Below are 16,611 nucleotides of genomic sequence, written 5' to 3' on the forward strand. Positions count from 1 at the left end.
GGGTCCGTGTTCCCCCCTCACATCCTCTTCCTCAGCGCTGCGTAGATCAGCAGTACTGCTCTTGCCTTTTGGGGCCATTTTTTCCTTATACTTCAGTAGAAATGCCTTGACAACACTGTGGTGGTTACTTCTCCATCCTGAGAGACCACAAACTAAACAGCAGAAATACACTGTATAGATGCTTGTTTAGTGGTTATGCAAATCATCGTTGCCAGAGGTAAAATTAACATTTTTAATTAAAATATTAGCACCAAACAAACACAGAAAAACACACTAATGATTAAATCATCTTGATGGAAGCTCAAAGTGGAAAATGAGGAAGATTTATTTGTATGAAAAGAAGCTGCATGGATCACGACACTGTATTCTGAAAATCAGTCATCCTTTTACACACATGAAGTTTTAAATTTCTCAGCAGTAATATAAACCAATTAAATGTCATAAGATACAAAAAACATTATTTTTATCATGTGTAAATAAAATATTAAAAGTACTTAGATCTGTTGATTTTCACTTCATTAATGACCTCTTATTAGCAGGAAGAGAAAACAATGAAAACAACAATTGGAGATGATATATTTCATTATGTTGAAACTTTTCTGCTTTTCATCACAGGTATCAGATGTTCTGAGGCCACAGAGGAGCTGGAGCCTGCTACAGCTGTGTTTAATGCTCCTACAGCGCCCTCTAGTGGACAAACTATGGTAACGTCAAGTAGAACAAACTAAGTGGGCTTTAATACTTCAACAATGTAACTTTATTTCCAGTTTGTTCCAACAAACATAAGCTGTAATACAGATTCTTCATATAGCAAAAACGTTATGGTCTTAAATGTTGCCTTTAAGTGTGTCTGTGTGTGCTGTGTGTCTGTGTGTGTCTGTGTGTGTGTGCGTGTGTGTGCGTGTGTGTGCGTGTGTGTGCGTGCGTGTGTGTGCGTGTGCGTGTGTGTAATAACTTGGATGGGCTTTTGCCGCAGAGCTTCCTCTGAAGTGTGATATTCACCTCTCCAGTGGTGGAAAGGTGAAACCCTTTTGATACTGATGATTGATTTCTACTGCTCTGGTCCACACAGGCCAAGCATTGCCTTCTGGTAGTCTCCCTTGGTGTGTTCCTGCAGACACAGAGCAGGTTAGAGGAGCTGCATGACAGAGCGAGTCTGTAAGTCAGTAATGGATCTGAGGCGGGTTGAATTATTCATTTACCAAAACAGTCTTTTGCAGAGTCTGTCCAAAGTTGCTCTTGTATTCGGAGCAGATCTTCTGCAGATCCACCTCGCAGCGGGACACAATGATCCTGGTCACCATCTTCTCTTTGGCTCCTTTGCTCTGCGCAGACGAGCACAAGTCAGCACTTACTGAAGTCGTACATGTTCTATACTTAACCACAGCAGCTGATGCAACGCTGCTGTAAGATGACTTTTTTGCCAACTTTGGATTCTGTGATCCTGAAGCAAAATGTAACTTTCACAAACAGATGTACTTCTTACAGTTGTTCCGAAAAGAAAGAAAGAAAGTGTGGGCTTTAAAAAAAAAGCCACGTTTCAACAGGAGGAAAGAGAAGAGTGCTGTAACTACCTTCATGGCTTCACTCAGTCTCTTGGCAAAGTACAGCTGTTTGTTTTCAAAGCACTGAACTGAAAAAAAAAGAAAATCAGAGTAAATATACACAACAATACAATTTGTATTATTATATAATACAAGTATTTAATATGTGTATAATACTGTACATTGCACATTTATTATATTAACTATATAATATAAATATTTATTTAATATTAACCTGAATAAATAGGGTCACTGTCAATTCTAGGTTATTTCTTGTAATAAAATATCATAGTCATATATTAAAATTAATAATCACTGATAAAAGATAAATGTACCTAGCACCAGAAAGGACTTTTGCAAGTCTCCTTTGACTTCCTTCACAATACTCTCCTGCATGTCATAGGGGCTGTAGCTCTTGTACCTCTGAAACACTAACAAGCAGAAGATGAAGGGATTAAAACAAAGCAAAAACCAACACTGAATGACTCCACAGGTGAACAGGGTGTAGCACCTCTTTGCAGGTGCGGCACACTTCTCTCAGACATGATGGAGATCCAGGTCACCACATCGGTTCCTTTATTCTGTATTCCAGCCTCATAGAGTTTCTGAGTTAAACCAACAAAACACCAGTAAACAAGTCTGCAATGAACATAACTGGTTACACAAAGTTTAATTAAATTAGCCCCGGTTTCCAAGTGTGTTTGGTCGTTGCAGTAGATTTCCCCATCCCTTAATTTGGTTAAATAAAAATAACTCATTATTTTCATATTTGGGGTGAAGTGTGACACTGGCCAAAAACATGGCACAGATTTTAAGAAGAGTCTGGTGAAGTCAGTAAATTGTTCATATTCAAACAGCTTCTACATCCAACACGACTCAAATAACCATCATAACGTTGATCTTGGGATAAAACAGTGGAAAGAGATGAAGCATGTTTTATTATAAATTGTAAACTTCTAAAATTAATGAGTTCATTTTTCCAGACAAAGAGAAAATGGCAACTTACTCTGGCATCTTGATCGACCTTTTCAAAGTCTACAACAGAGGATGGTTCCTCTCTCTTGGTCTGCGCAGGAATAAAACATGGCTCAGGTCAGTTTCCACATGTGATGTTATTTAATATACACAGTATAATGTCAGATGCTGCCACATCTCACCTGCACCAGAGCCAAGAGCAGCTTGGCAAAATTCCCAGAGGTGTCACCTGAGACATCTTTGTCCAGATCCTTCTTAAACACTGTAGGAAATAATATTTTCATTTTAGAGTCAGCTCAATAACCACAGCAATCACATAACTGCTGAGTTACTAGTTCAAATATATTTTTATAAGCCAAAGTTTTAATTCAAATTTACTTTCATATTCAGAATTTATTTATATTTTATCCTCATATTCTTAAATATCCTCCTCTTCACTGTGGCTAAGTATCTTCCAATATCAAATAATCATTTGTAGGGTTGTAGTAGAAGTGACCTACACACTGTGATGTGCTGGACTTTGAGAAAATATGAATAAATATTAGAATAATCTGAAATAACATTGATGCCACTCTACAGAGGGTAAAGACAGCGGGTGCATTGACTGATTCTGTCTCTAAAGGACATAAACTGCAGCACGTGCACACAAAGTTTAAATCTAAATTCATCCACGTATCATTTTTCTTTCAGTACAAAATGTGTCACTTTGACCTGAGCACCACATTCGGGGGTAAATGAGCAGCTGGGATGTTTTGAACTCACGTTCTTTGTAAACCGTCTTGATCTCCAGCAGCTCATCGTTGCTGCGTGAGCACAAAATCTCAATCAGCGTTTCCTCGTCTGTTCCTAAACCCTGAAGAGACGGAAATCTTCATTACAAAATGACTCATTTATATGGCTCAAGAAAAAAAGGCATGCTTTCTCATGTCCACTAGAGGGCAGTGTAATCCTTCAGTGTGATTCATTGACTCCATGTCCTCACCTTGATTGATCCTCTGATTTCTGAGGCGTCATATTGGGACGTGCTCCTCATCAGTCCAAGGATCACTGTTTCCAGGGATCCAGACAGCGCCCCCTTCAGGGCTGTGATCATGTCCTAAAAACATTCAAATGGAACAGTGTCACCAGATGTGTCCCGGCACATGATCAGAGCTGTGCAGGTCCCAGGTCAGTATCTACTGTACCTTCTTCACCCTCTTTTCATATGCGAAAGCGATGTCTCTTCTTTGAGCGTAGGTCCGTTTTGTTAGGACGTCAATGATGGTCTGCTCGTCCACTCCTAATGAAAAAGAGACACAAACACACATCAATGAGACAATGGGGATGGAATTCAACCTCTAAATATATTTATAAAACTATATTGAAGTTATTTTGATTAAATTACAGTAGAATTGAGAAATAAAACATAAACAACAATAAAACTGATCAGTCCCACAGCCCCAAGTCCTGTTTTTATGTATTTTTAATTGTTTGCAGTATATATTGTGAAACATTTTTAAAAAGATGCTTGAAGATAAAACATTTAAAGACTGGGTTATAACGCCATATAGCTGAACGTGGATTTAGTTCCATTTAGTTTTTAAATCTTTTTTTTTTTTCAAAAGTACATTTTACTTTATAATAGGAGAGCACAGACAGTTCTCCTGTTACTAAGTGTTTTAGGAAAACCAGAGTTAGATTGATGGCAACATGTGTATCACGTCTGCACTGTAGAGCAACACGGGCTCACTTCAACATGGTCACAAGGTATTTCCCACTCACGCCCTCTCTAGAAAAGAAAAATCTCTCAACACATAACTCATTCGTCACTACAACAAAATGGTGGACTGTGGGAGGGTCGGCGGTCAGACTGCTGCCAGCAGCTCTAAGCCAGCGTCCAGAACAATGCTCTGCCAACACTGAGGCACAGACTTGGAGGTGTTCCCAGCACGGTCAAACGATTTTAAGCCAGGATGCTGACTCACAAATACCAGCCACTGGAGAGAAGCTGCAGAAGCTGCAGAAGTGAATCTGTTTTTGAGAGTCATGCACAGTTATTATATTCTTGCCTTTGGTTTTGATGGCTGTGTCAATTCTGGCAGCATCTCTGTCAGGGTCAAAGTCCGTTGCAGGGACCACAGTGGGGAACTTGGGCTCTTTGGTCTGAGAATTCAGAGTCGAAGAGGTTAAAACAATATCAGACAAACAGATTTCAGTGTGTGTGATGTGCTCTATATTTTCTGAGATGGATATTGGACAAAAGGAGAAGTGAAAGTGTGGCATTACCCCAATGTTGAGAGACAGTTGTCCCAGGAACTCTGATACCATAGCCATTCTGACGGTCCTGAAAAAAGATGACAAAACTGTCAACAACACACAATCCGCTCTCACTGTACTCAGATCAGATGTCTGAGTTGAAGGGGTCATGTTTGTTTTGCCTGAAGACGTTATCACTTGATCCACTAAGGCAGTGGCTTCTAAACAGAGGCACAAGTCTGAATAACTTCATTCACTTAACTCCTCAAAGAGTTGATTAATTTAATCAAGTTTCTACTGTTGCAGTTTAAACATTTCGAGCAGGCTCTGCTTAATTGTTTACATACTGAGAAACCACTAATTATCTAATCCCCCGTTCAGTATGACTCACATTTTCTAAAGTAACCCCAAAGAGACACACCCTGGAAAAAGTGCTACCTTACGGCGGGCTGGTAGGTTAACTGAGTGCACACTTATGCACAGTGAAGGGCAGGAATACTTTTTTTTTCGTAAAGAAAACTAGAAAGAGCACAAACGCAGCACAAGAACAGAAACTGAACTGAAATTATGTGGAAATCATCTTATGACTCATGACTAAAGTTGGAACGTCCCCTTAAACTTTACTGTCAAGTTAATCTCAGTGAGGAGTTCTTGTTGGTCTAAAATCAAAATATAAAAATCACACTAAACTTACCTAAGGTGTAAAAGTTGAGATGATACAGAGAGATATGTCCAGGCGATGTTCAAGTGAGATGGGTGTGGACGCTTCAGCTTTTCATAGACACAAAGACTTCCCCTTTCACCGCCCCCGGCCCAGACTCCCTCCTCTCTCCAGGACTCCAACCTTTTCCACTGGAAGCTCACGAGAGGGAGTTCAGGGTTTTGAAGCTTTGTTCAAGTTCAACAACATACAAACGAACGTGAGTGACCAGAGATCTGTGCCTTCAGGAGATTATTAAAGTGATGTCAAAACCTGATTTCATCCTCCAGAGATAATAACCAAACACTGGTATGAACACTTTATTTTTTTTACAAAACATTTCAACTGACAAAATATACAAAACATCTCAAAACAATACAAAAATATAAAGTGTAGATTTGACGTTGTAGAAAGTGCTTCACTATAAAGTACATACTGTACTTCCAGTGGGAAATCTTAAGAGGTTCGTGGTGTTCTTTCCTCTGATTTAACTGTGACGTCAAATGAGATGTTAAACTGACTTCTGAATGAGCTTTTGAATATAGTTGTTGCGCCTGGCCGTGCGTTTGCTTCGTTTGTTCTTCACGTTCCCTCCTGCATTCCTCTTTTGGCTCTTGGACTGACCAGCTCCACGGCCGTTGGCCTGTGATGACCCATCTCTCGCCGTCTGTTGGATAAAGGAAGAAAAAAATGCATCTCTGAATTAATGGGGACTAAATTCAAGCAGCTGCAATATATCCTCACTAACAATGTTTTTATTAAATACATGACAGAGAGCTAGTTTTATTGAAAGCTGTGTGTTGAGCCAAAAGACGAGTTAACGTCTTCAGTGAATGGAATTTTAGACAGGCATTCTGTGAATGTGTCAACGTCTACACCAACAAACCACACTGAGCTGTTGCTGAAATTGTGACACTCTCTTTTGTCCCTGTTGTTAGTTATGGGCTTGTAAGCTATGCAGTAGTGTGCTGGTTCAGCCTGTCTTTGTGGGTCCAAGGGTGTGGACTTCCTAACACTTCACCACAAATCAGTCACACTTTAACCTTTCCTCCATTTGTCATTAGCTGTCCAGCCATGACCTCTAAATCTGTTGTGGTGTTTTTGTCACATTGTCATCTGTCTAAACTGTTGTTGATAAAAATGAAGCACACACCTTTGCTAAGGGTTTTGCCGGGAAGGTGCAGGGAACACGACCATGTGCTTGGTGGAAAGGAAGGACCACAGCCGGATCAACCGGTACCCAGGGCACGAAGCCCGAGGCCGGGGGCTGTGGGACGGAGCCGTGGAGCTGCTGCAGGTTGTACGCCCCCCGACTCACTTTCCCAGTAGCTGCTTTCAATAAGGTCACAAACGGCTCCCCTGCTTTGTGCGCAATCAGGTACTGTCCTTCGTCCAACCTAGAAAAAAAAAAAATCACATTAATCACTGTTGCTTTAAAAAGGCACATATTGAAACATGTTTTAGACCCCTGACTAATGTCTGGTTTCCTGCCAAATTACTGGAACACAGGTGAATACAGAATGGAGAAGGTGACACATATTTTGAGAGGCGTTGAGTAATTGATTGTGTAACCCTCCAACACAAACACGAGGGCACGCTAACGTCACAGCTTCAGCTCGAGGCTATCAGTCCTGAATGTACAGAAATGTCATCATCCTAAACGGAGCGTGAAGAAATCTGTGCCCAGACAATTCATCTGCAGACGTTCTCCAATTTGGAAAAAGTTTAAGAAGAGGCCTCACCCTTCTCTAAATGTCAAAACAAAATCCTGTGCTTGTGTTGCATTAAAACCAATAGAATCTATCACTCTTTCTGCAGAAACGTTCATTGTAAACATTCTTTCAAGATGATATCTGAAATAAAAAGAGGAAAATGAGGGGAAAGGAGCTCAGCACTAAACGTGTACAAACAAATCTAAGATGACGAAACTTACCCGGTGACTTTTTTCAGTAGGTGGTGCAGGATATTCAGAGACTTGGATGGCCTGTGGGCGGAACACAGGTATCACCAAGTTACAGTCTGTCTACTTTGGTGGGGATGGAAACCTCAACACTGACTCAGATAACAAAAACACAGGGGATCATACCACTGACGAAAAGATCAGGATTATTGATTAAACTGACTGAAGCTGAACATAAAAAAGAACGACGAGGTTAATCCACATCGTCTGCGCCCGTCTGTAGTGACGACACTCACGTGAACCCACAGGAGATGTTCTGTTTCCAGTCGTCAGGCAGCTTCCTCAGCAGAGCTACTTCTGATGAGCGTGTATTGATGTGAGCTACAGAGACGGAGAGGGAGGAACAAGAGATGCGCTGAGAGAAGGAGCTAATGAGCGTGCACATGGAGAGCTTCACCTCCTCATCAGTCACTCTCCTGGAGCTTACAAAGTAATTAGTCTGATGATTTGCCAGCGTCGGTACAAGCTTTGAGTGAGGGGGGTAAGAAACACTCGCTGGTCCTGTCTGTGCTGCTGCCTCCCACTCACAGCTTATAATTCAAAAAAGGCCTTCCTTCAATTATAGACTATTTTAGAGCCTACAAGCCTGCACAGCCATAAATACATTGGGAAAGCCACATGATGAAGCACATGATGAACCGGGAGCCACTGAATAAAGAAGGAACTCTTATATCAGCCAAGTCTACTGCCAGCCAACTGTAGATAATCTATATTATTGAGTACAGCAGTCTAGAGTATCATCACTGTTTTCTAACTGGCTATTCTAATACTGCTGTGACACTTTGTCCATTTTTTAGATTGAATAAACAAAAGTTTTTTTAAACATAAAAAGGAAACAAATGCTTGATTGTGAGTTATTTCCACTTCTGACAGAGCTCCTCATCACAGCGGAGTTAAAGGAACCAGTAGATAAGCTTGTTCTGTCTCAGTGTGTACTGGGAGTCAAAGGGCTATAATTTAGAGACTAAAGACTACGACAGAAAAAAAAACATTCCCATGCATCATCTACAGAAGTTAAAGCAGCTCACACAGTGAAGACAGTGGTGTCTCGGCCTGAGTCTTGAACTATGGGTGAGCAGCAGATTATAAATCCATTAGGCTATTTAATCAAGGTTAAAAACAACATTTAGCTGAGCTTGACAGACTGCAGTTTTTGTAATTCCCCACAATCAGATGTGGCTGGTTGATATGGCAACAAAGTAAACTCAAACACCACTCAGTCGCAGCAGGATGGTGAGTCATCTGCAGAATATTCCGCTGGTTTGTGGGAGGATATGCGTCGTGGACTCTACTGAACTCCGTGAGGGAAGGAGAACAGAAAACTCTTTTTCTTTGAGTCAAATTACTTTGACCTCTCTCTACGCTTTTATGTTGAAAAATAAATGGAATTACACAAGAACTAAGAACGATTTAGGAACATTTTGCATTGATCTCCAGTAAAGTAGTGGCAGTAATGTTAGTAAAAGTTGTACCTATGAATGAAACTGTGCTGGAGTGGAGCAATGTCTCTGTCCACAGCTGGCACGCCTCGCTTCTGGTTAAACACTCGACACCGTAACTCAACTGGTACTCCAGCTTGGGCAACACGTGCACTGGTACATACTACTGGAGCAGAAAACAGAGGAAAGATATCAGACGGTTGCATGAACTGATTTTATACGCAAATACAAAACTATAGCTGCTTTCACACACATGCAGTCAGGAGATTATCCGGAGGGGTTTCTACTTGAGAATGCATTTTTTCTGCAAGACCCTTAGGAAAACCTCTGGATAATGTCCGAGTGAGTCATGAGGATACAGCAGGAGATTATCGCGAGGATTCACCACCAGCAAGTGGGCACATTGATGAAGTTTCTAACAAACGATAGAAGCACAACTGGAAAAAAAAGGGTGTAAAAGAGGTGTCAAACACGTAGAAGACGAAGATGTCAACTTAGAAAGACGGCGAGATTCGAGAGCTTTTGGTGATAAGGGCTGACACCTGTGTTAATGCACTATAAACAAAAACACACCATCTCCTGTCCGGAATTAATAAGTCATGTCCTGCCTCCTGCGCCACCCTTCGTCTGAAAAACATTAATGTGTTGTTGTGAACGCGTCTGACCGCAGAATCACCTGCTGCATTCTTCATGTGTGAAAGGCAAACCCCAGAGAACGTCCGGATCCCAGAGTTTTATGAAATTCTGGAGGACGGGTGTAAACTAACACGTATACCTGGTTTTTGCTGCCGACTAGTCTTGAATGAGTCAGTGAGACAGAGCTGCGCACTAGGAGCAGCATGTCTTGCAGACTGTAGAGCTTGTAGAGCAGGTTTCCCTCCTCTGGAGCTTGGTAGTCTTGTTCATCTTCTGCACCAGCCTGCAGGTCGTGTGACAGTATTTCTGCATGGGGGGGGATTAATCCAATTAAGGATTAATGTGTTAATGTGTTAATTAAGGATACAGACACAACTTAAATCCACATCAATAAACATCTACTTGACACTAACTTCTGTGCTCAGTCGTGTTGACGTTAACCACGGGTGCAGATTTGTGTGGAACGGAGCAGGTCTCTCCGTCCTGGTTCTGGTTTCTCTCTAAGTACGAGGACACGCAGGGTTTAACCAAAGACGTTGGGTTGGAGTGAATTGGGGGTGCCATGCATGGGGTGGTCTCCTGGGGCACAGTGGTGGAGCATTTGCCTGCTGTGGTGAACATTGCTGTCTGCATGCGTAGGATCTCTCCCAGCTGGTCGCCGGACTTCGATCTTTTGGATAGTCGCGTCTGCCTCGTGACTTTCTCAGGGGAAGACGACTGTGGTGACTTTACGGGGAGGGTCTCAGAGGCCGGGGTAACAGGGGGGTCAGGAGAGCATGGTGAGCTCTTCAGCTTAGGTTGTGTTGTAGGTGTTGCAGCTGGAGACAAATCATCAATGACCAGCTTCTCATCATCTGATTCTCCTGTAGAAGCTACGTCTCGGTCACTTTCCTGTGCAGAGTCGTGCCTCAGCTGTTCAGTCTTTGGCTCACAGGTCTCACTCTGAACCTGCTGAGCTGCCTCCTTCGTCACGGGATCATCCACAACAGCCGACGAGGTGTTCATGTCTTCTAGTGAACTGCTGCTCTTGTTTGCAGGATCCCCACTGGACGTTTTCTTCTTACTTACAGGTGGGACACTTGTAGCTTTTATACTTTTATACTTAACACCTACATGCTGCTCAGTCTGTACTTTCTGCATCCCGGAGACTTTAACTGGCGCCGTATCCCCGAATGTCTCCAGGTCAGTGAGGTCCACCTCAAAATCAAGACTCTCGTTTTCAAAGGACACTAAATTTCTTTGTGAGCACTCCTGATTTAAAAAGAGAAAAACATTTCTCCAATGATATAAAAGCACATATCACATATTTTTTCACAGCTAATTGTGGGTCAACATACCGGAGTAGGTTGCTGTTCACTGACAGGAAGCTCTGTCATTAAATGAAACAGGTTTTTTCTTCCATTGTTCGTGATGGAGAGCTTCAAACTCTCCTCATGGTAGAAGCGACTCCTCTCTCTCACTGTCATTTCAGTCTTAAGCAGGGGGGAGTCTATGTACACCGTCTTCTTCAGACTACTGCCTGTGGATGACATATGAAATAAAGGACTATGAGAAACAGTGCCACCAAGAGGCCATTTGATGTCAATGCACACTGTGATGCTTACTGCTTCATTTTGTATTTCTTTCAGAAACATGAAGACATTTTCATCTTTCACATAAAAATCGGATATAAATGCATTGTCAATGTCAAACCTTTTCCAGATTTCTTAACAGTATTTTAACTGCTTAAATCTGTTAACTATGCAAAGGTATAGCTGCCATAAGTAAAAAATCTGTATTCCCTATCTAACTTATTTAAATATGTTTACACAGGGAAGGTGTACTATCTATATATAATTACCTCCACCAAGGAGGTTATGTTGTCACCTTTGTTCGTCTTTTTGTTAATTGGTTTGTATGTTTGTTTGTTTGTTTGTAAGAAGATTACACAAAAACAACTGAACAGATATTCTACAAAACTTGGTGGAAGTTATGTGATGTGGGTCAGGAAAACGATTACATTTTAGAGTGGATCCGGATCAGGGATAAATGGACGAGGATAATTATTTTGAATGATTTGAGAGGTGAAGATGAAAAAGAAGAGGGGTTACAGGCATGAAGTCATCTAAAGCACTTTTACCCACTGGAAGTTTTATCCATAAATTGGCCCTAATTTAAGTGTTTCTCCCATGACAGTCTGAGTGGCTGAATGACAAAGCTGTACCTTTTCCTGGATTTGATTTGATCCAAACAGGCAGCTCCCATGGCTCCCCAAAGTCAGGACCATGATTGTCCAGTAGCTTCACCAAGGCATCTCGAGTCATACACACATGAGGCTCGTAACGAGCAGACAGCTTCTCTGCATTACCATCACTGCTGATTGTCTGTAGAGAAAAAAGACAGGGTCACACCAGAACAACCACCGAATCAAACAGTCAAACAAATAATAAAGTACACACCCCAGTAGATACAAAAGTGTCTACATTTAACTGGACAGTCTGACTTGGCATCACTTAGAAACACAATTAGAACTGGTTTTGCTGAGCAAGACGTGAACACCCTCTGGTGTCTTTTGTGAAAACTGCAAGAGCTGGAATGGAGTTACAATAGACCTGCGGTCATGAATCCCATTCTAGCAGTAAAACATCTTTGTAACTTTATTGGAGTAATTAAAAAAGCGAGACAATTGCTTACAGCGTGCATGTCCTTAGCCTTTTTAGCTGGAGGAGTCTCTGATGAAACACTGTGATAATCCGATGCAAGCTGTGCATCAGCAGGCACTATCTTGTGGTCTGTAATATCCACATTGCCCTGGAGAAATAAAGGGTGGAAACATGAAAAAGGAGGAAGTGAATCAACAGTAAAAGACTGATTCTGCAATACAATACTTCAAGTTCAAAGGCTGAACAGAACCGTGGACAATGGCATTTATGCAGTGAAGTCAGTGAAGTGGAGGGAAACAGCTCTTGTGTGATACAAGTACACAACCAAAAGTGCGTTACCATGATTAGAAGCTGTTTTTCGAAGGTCAGCTTCAGCCCTGGGTTGAACGTGCCCCCCGTCAAACTCGTCATCTCGTGGATCTGGTAGAGTTGAGGAATCATCCTCACGTAATCCAAACAGCTCCTGAAGAAATCCTGAAAACCATTTGAGCCCTTTGTCGTCATATTTGTGAACAAACCTCACACTGAGCTGACCACAGATTCAATTCTTGTAGCATCAGTACCTCGGAATATTGCATAGCTCCCTGTGATATGAAGTTGTAGTCATCAACACACACTCTGGCCACATCTTGCAAGTACCGCATGAACTGCATCACTTCTTTGTTTACTTGTGCCTTTAAACTCTGAAATATTAGAGCAGATGATGAGAGTAAAGCAATGCAAAAGAGACTGGTAAGATCTAAAAACCAGTAAGGAGAGAACACTGGTACCTGTGGAGGATCCATGGTTTTCTTACTCATCAAATAGCCAAGATACGTGCTCTGGTCTTTGCTGGACAGGGTGGACACACGAGGGTAGGGCAGTCTGGGTTCAGGGAAAGCAGCCCGGGCCTCATTCTCAACCTGACTGACCTTCACTTTGGATTTTTTGGCACCCTTGCATTCTTCTGCACCTTCTGCAGCATTGTCTGCAAATGGGTCGTCACTATCACAGCTGTCCCAGCTCTTGTTTTTAAACTCTGCAGCGTCTTCTGCAGGATGAGAGCTGGAGGTTTTTGCAGCCCCGACATCACTTCCCTCTTTTATGTTCTCTACAGGACTGAGTCAGAGAAAAAACTAAAATTCAGTCTCATTGGTTAATCTGTAAAACCACAGTATAATAAATGGTATTTTAATAAGTTAATTTATTGTCATACCTTTGGAGAAAGGTCCACAGTTCTCTGATATTAGGTGCAAGGGAATATTTATCATAGAGATCTCTGGTGAAGAATGGACCATCAGGAACCGGAGGATCTTCCCTTAAGTTAAAAAGAGACAGTATAGATATCAGTAAATGATTTATAAGATAACATTCTACACTGCCACGCTTTTGTACTGGGACAGACTCACATTCTTGTGACGTGCAAGATACAAGAACTCAATTGGCATTTGTTGCTGTTATGGGCTAGTGTGCGGTGTAAAGGGAGAGTTACTCTATGTAGCAGCGTTGTTTTCTGTTTAATAAAATACACCAGTGATGAATTGAAGTGAGTAAAAGCAATGACATTAAAATTCAACCTAATCCAGTAACTCAGTTTGAAAGATCTTTAAGTTATTAGTTTAATTCAGTACTTCTCAGTCATGTGTTTGTCATGTTCAGAAGGATAATTCTCTCTGAGAGCTACACGACATAAACAGAAAAAGCATCTCAATAAGTCAAATATTTTACATATCAAGGCATTATTATTTGTGACAATTATTCAATTATCCAGAAACATAATCTGAACTAAAAGTAACAACATAACCTGATCCAAAGTTATGCAATAATATACAAATATTAGTTATGATTTTCTAACATAAATCCCTGGATGCTCTTATCATGGCTGTTACACCTTATATTAGAGTTTACCATTGAATATTTCCTGTAAGACCCACGTGACAGTAAATGCATAGTGAAATATATAAAGTAAAAAGGGTTAAGATATAGATAAATTCATCCAGTATATATTTATACTGGGCAGAATACATGCAGGTAAATCTATATTTTATTATATATTTATTTAAATAGATGGTCTGTATTAAATAATCTAAACTTACAATAACATCTTAAAAATACAAATTTCCCCACAGTGGGACTAATAAAGGAGGATCGATTGATGATTGTTTTGGGTTATTTGTTGGCAGCTGATCATCCTGTCAATGTTGGATCAACTTGGTGATCAATATTATATCTGTAGCAATCTGACACGTATATTCTATATATGTATAACCAATATGTCCACTTCTAAATGATGAAAGATGTAACACTGTACATGTGGATATTTGAGTTTCTACAGAGGTGAGTGATTTAACATTTTAATATCGTCACTAGTGATGATGGAGGAATTAAAGTGGACTCCCACAACAAACCAATGAAAGCTCTTCACTTAGTGAACTTGTGATGGAGTCCCTGTCTCCCTGTCTCAGCCTGGGACTCTTCTCTCCTCTAGTTTCAATAGAACAACCAACACGAACAGAACAGAGCTACAAACACCATCACGGTGGTGATTACTGTCTGGTTTACATTATATTAGCATGCGATGTTTGGTCAGCACGGCTAGCTGTTAGCTGTCAGTCACAACAACTCTCAGTCGGGCTTAGCTTAGCATGCTAACCAGCATGTTGGATGGTTGATATTAGCTAACGCTAAGAGCAGGTCGGTTGAAATGTCCGACCTGTGACAACACTTGCGACAGAAGAAGCTGTTAAACCCCGCTCACCACTGCAGCTCCATCAGTCCACAGGAAGCACGAGATCTAGCATCAGCGTTGGTGAAGCATCAGTTAGCATTAGCCAGCTAACAAGCGTTTGACAGGCGACATTTCTTCGTCTGGTGTTTCATTGTTGATATTAAAGCTTTGTGTACATTGCTGCCCCCCACCGGACATTAACCTCACCCCAGCCGCCTCTTACTGAATAAGATAAAAACTTTGGTGCTCATCTAAAACCTTTCCCCCAGAAACAGAAGCTGATAATGTGTTAATTAATTTAAAGCAAACAAAGGTTTAACAAACACACATATTTGAGTGAGGGGATCATCTCCTAAATGTCTTCTTTAAATATTAAACTGACTATAAAATTTGTATTGGCTACAAGAGTTTGTTGTTTTATCATTTTATTGTTAAATTTATTTTTTTAATTGTTGTGAAGCAAAACAAAACAAGAAGACAAGTGAGATAGAACAAAACCAGACATGAACAGACGCTCAGGATTGACACAAGGAGGGAGGACACACAATAACTGATTAGACAAGTAAATATTGGAGTGTGTGTGATTCCTGTGTGCGTGTGTGTTTGTGTGTGTGTAGGTGTGAGTGTTTGTGTTTGTGTGTTTAGGCGTGAGGGTGTTGAAGAGCAACAAGGGGGAGTGGTTAGAATCAGAAATAAAAATAGAACAGATGTTGAAAATTATTTTGTTTTAATGCTGTTTTTCAATTGTTTTATTTTGGTGTTATTTTACTCCCCGATCTTATTTGCCTTTGCTCTGAATAGTTTTAATCCCGTAAAGCACTTTGAAACTGTGTGTTGAAAAGTTCTGCATAAATGGTGTATAATTATAACAATATTAATTATTATTGATATTATGATTAATAATAATAATAATAATAATTGTTATTATTATTATTATAACTGCTAAAATAAACTGTTTCAGTTTATTGGCTGAAGAACACCCTGACATGAATTCTTACTCTTGTCCATTTTGTGCTGTCGTCAGTCTCTCTCCAACAGTTAAAATGGCCACATCCCTGTTTGTAGGAGGATGAAGTAAAAAATAATCCCAACCCCTGTCCTGAGCTGCTCTCTGATGGTGGGACAAATCAGAGTAAATGTGCTCCAGTGCAGATGCTTCCTCGCATCAGCTTCTAATTATCTCCTCTTTTCTCTTCACCCTTCATTACACCGTGAGGGATGAGAAATACAAGATGTGGTTCAGATTCTGTTGTTTGTTAATCTGGACCTGGGCGACGTCTCTTTCAGGTACTAACAGCTCAACACCTCACACTGGGAGAGGAAGATTTCTCTCAAGGTTTATTGAATGATGACACATGTTCTGATATTCTAAGGAGCTGACAAATAAGGAGGAAATAATTCTAAATTAGTATAAATTGCAACTGAAGATTATTATATTGCAAGTGATTATTTCTACTTCTTTAAAATGACCATTGGTATTATATAGGAAAATTGAATTAAACAAGGAGACAACCACTGACGATGTGTCCTTTTCCCCTTCAGGCAAATTGGATCATTCTTCACCCAGAAAACTTTTCAATCACAAGACTTTGACAAGTTTGAGGTTTCAATTGATTTTCATTGTTGAATCTTGTAACTCTGTCATTAAGGTCTGAATATAAAATGTTATATATATTATGACCACAACAATTAAGTTAGACTCTTTTGAAATGGTTGCTCAGCTTAATGTGTTAATGTGTACTGTTAGGAGATATTGCATACATTTTTTTTGAC

At 40.6% G+C, this 16,611-nt stretch overlaps 2 protein-coding genes across 3 annotated transcripts; both read right to left on the reverse strand.

Annotated features, from left to right (window-relative positions):
- Positions 1 to 307: 307 nt before the first annotated feature.
- anxa2a (annexin A2a) lies at positions 308 to 5,597 on the reverse strand. 2 transcript variants are annotated; one of them, XM_035157070.2, is made up of 13 exons: positions 5,449 to 5,597; positions 4,785 to 4,857; positions 4,568 to 4,661; positions 3,704 to 3,798; positions 3,502 to 3,615; positions 3,282 to 3,372; positions 2,702 to 2,781; positions 2,551 to 2,610; positions 2,056 to 2,149; positions 1,880 to 1,975; positions 1,575 to 1,633; positions 1,203 to 1,325; positions 308 to 1,111 (listed from the first exon to the last, which is right to left on the reverse strand). In XM_035157070.2, the coding sequence occupies exons 2-13, from the start codon at positions 4,830 to 4,832 to the stop codon at positions 1,052 to 1,054; spliced, it is 1,014 nt and encodes a 337-aa protein (XP_035012961.1). In that variant the 5' UTR covers positions 4,833 to 4,857; positions 5,449 to 5,597; the 3' UTR covers positions 308 to 1,051. The 2 variants fall into 2 exon arrangements, with proteins under 2 accessions (XP_035012961.1, XP_035012962.1); XM_035157071.2 differs by having other exon boundaries at positions 4,785 to 4,842; positions 5,449 to 5,571.
- A 161-nt stretch (positions 5,598 to 5,758) lies between these two features.
- On the reverse strand, positions 5,759 to 15,023 carry ice2 (interactor of little elongator complex ELL subunit 2). Its single transcript, XM_035157069.2, has 15 exons — positions 14,869 to 15,023; positions 13,327 to 13,428; positions 12,902 to 13,229; positions 12,695 to 12,814; positions 12,471 to 12,605; positions 12,163 to 12,279; positions 11,693 to 11,852; positions 10,827 to 11,008; positions 9,903 to 10,740; positions 9,629 to 9,795; positions 8,887 to 9,016; positions 7,651 to 7,735; positions 7,388 to 7,438; positions 6,608 to 6,851; positions 5,759 to 6,121 (listed from the first exon to the last, which is right to left on the reverse strand). The coding sequence occupies exons 1-15, from the start codon at positions 14,880 to 14,882 to the stop codon at positions 5,966 to 5,968; spliced, it is 2,829 nt and encodes a 942-aa protein (XP_035012960.1). The 5' UTR covers positions 14,883 to 15,023; the 3' UTR covers positions 5,759 to 5,965.
- Positions 15,024 to 16,611: the final 1,588 nt, after the last annotated feature.

This window comes from Hippoglossus stenolepis, chromosome 5, assembly GCF_022539355.2.
Source record: "Hippoglossus stenolepis isolate QCI-W04-F060 chromosome 5, HSTE1.2, whole genome shotgun sequence".
Classification (NCBI taxonomy): domain Eukaryota; kingdom Metazoa; phylum Chordata; class Actinopteri; order Pleuronectiformes; family Pleuronectidae; genus Hippoglossus; species Hippoglossus stenolepis.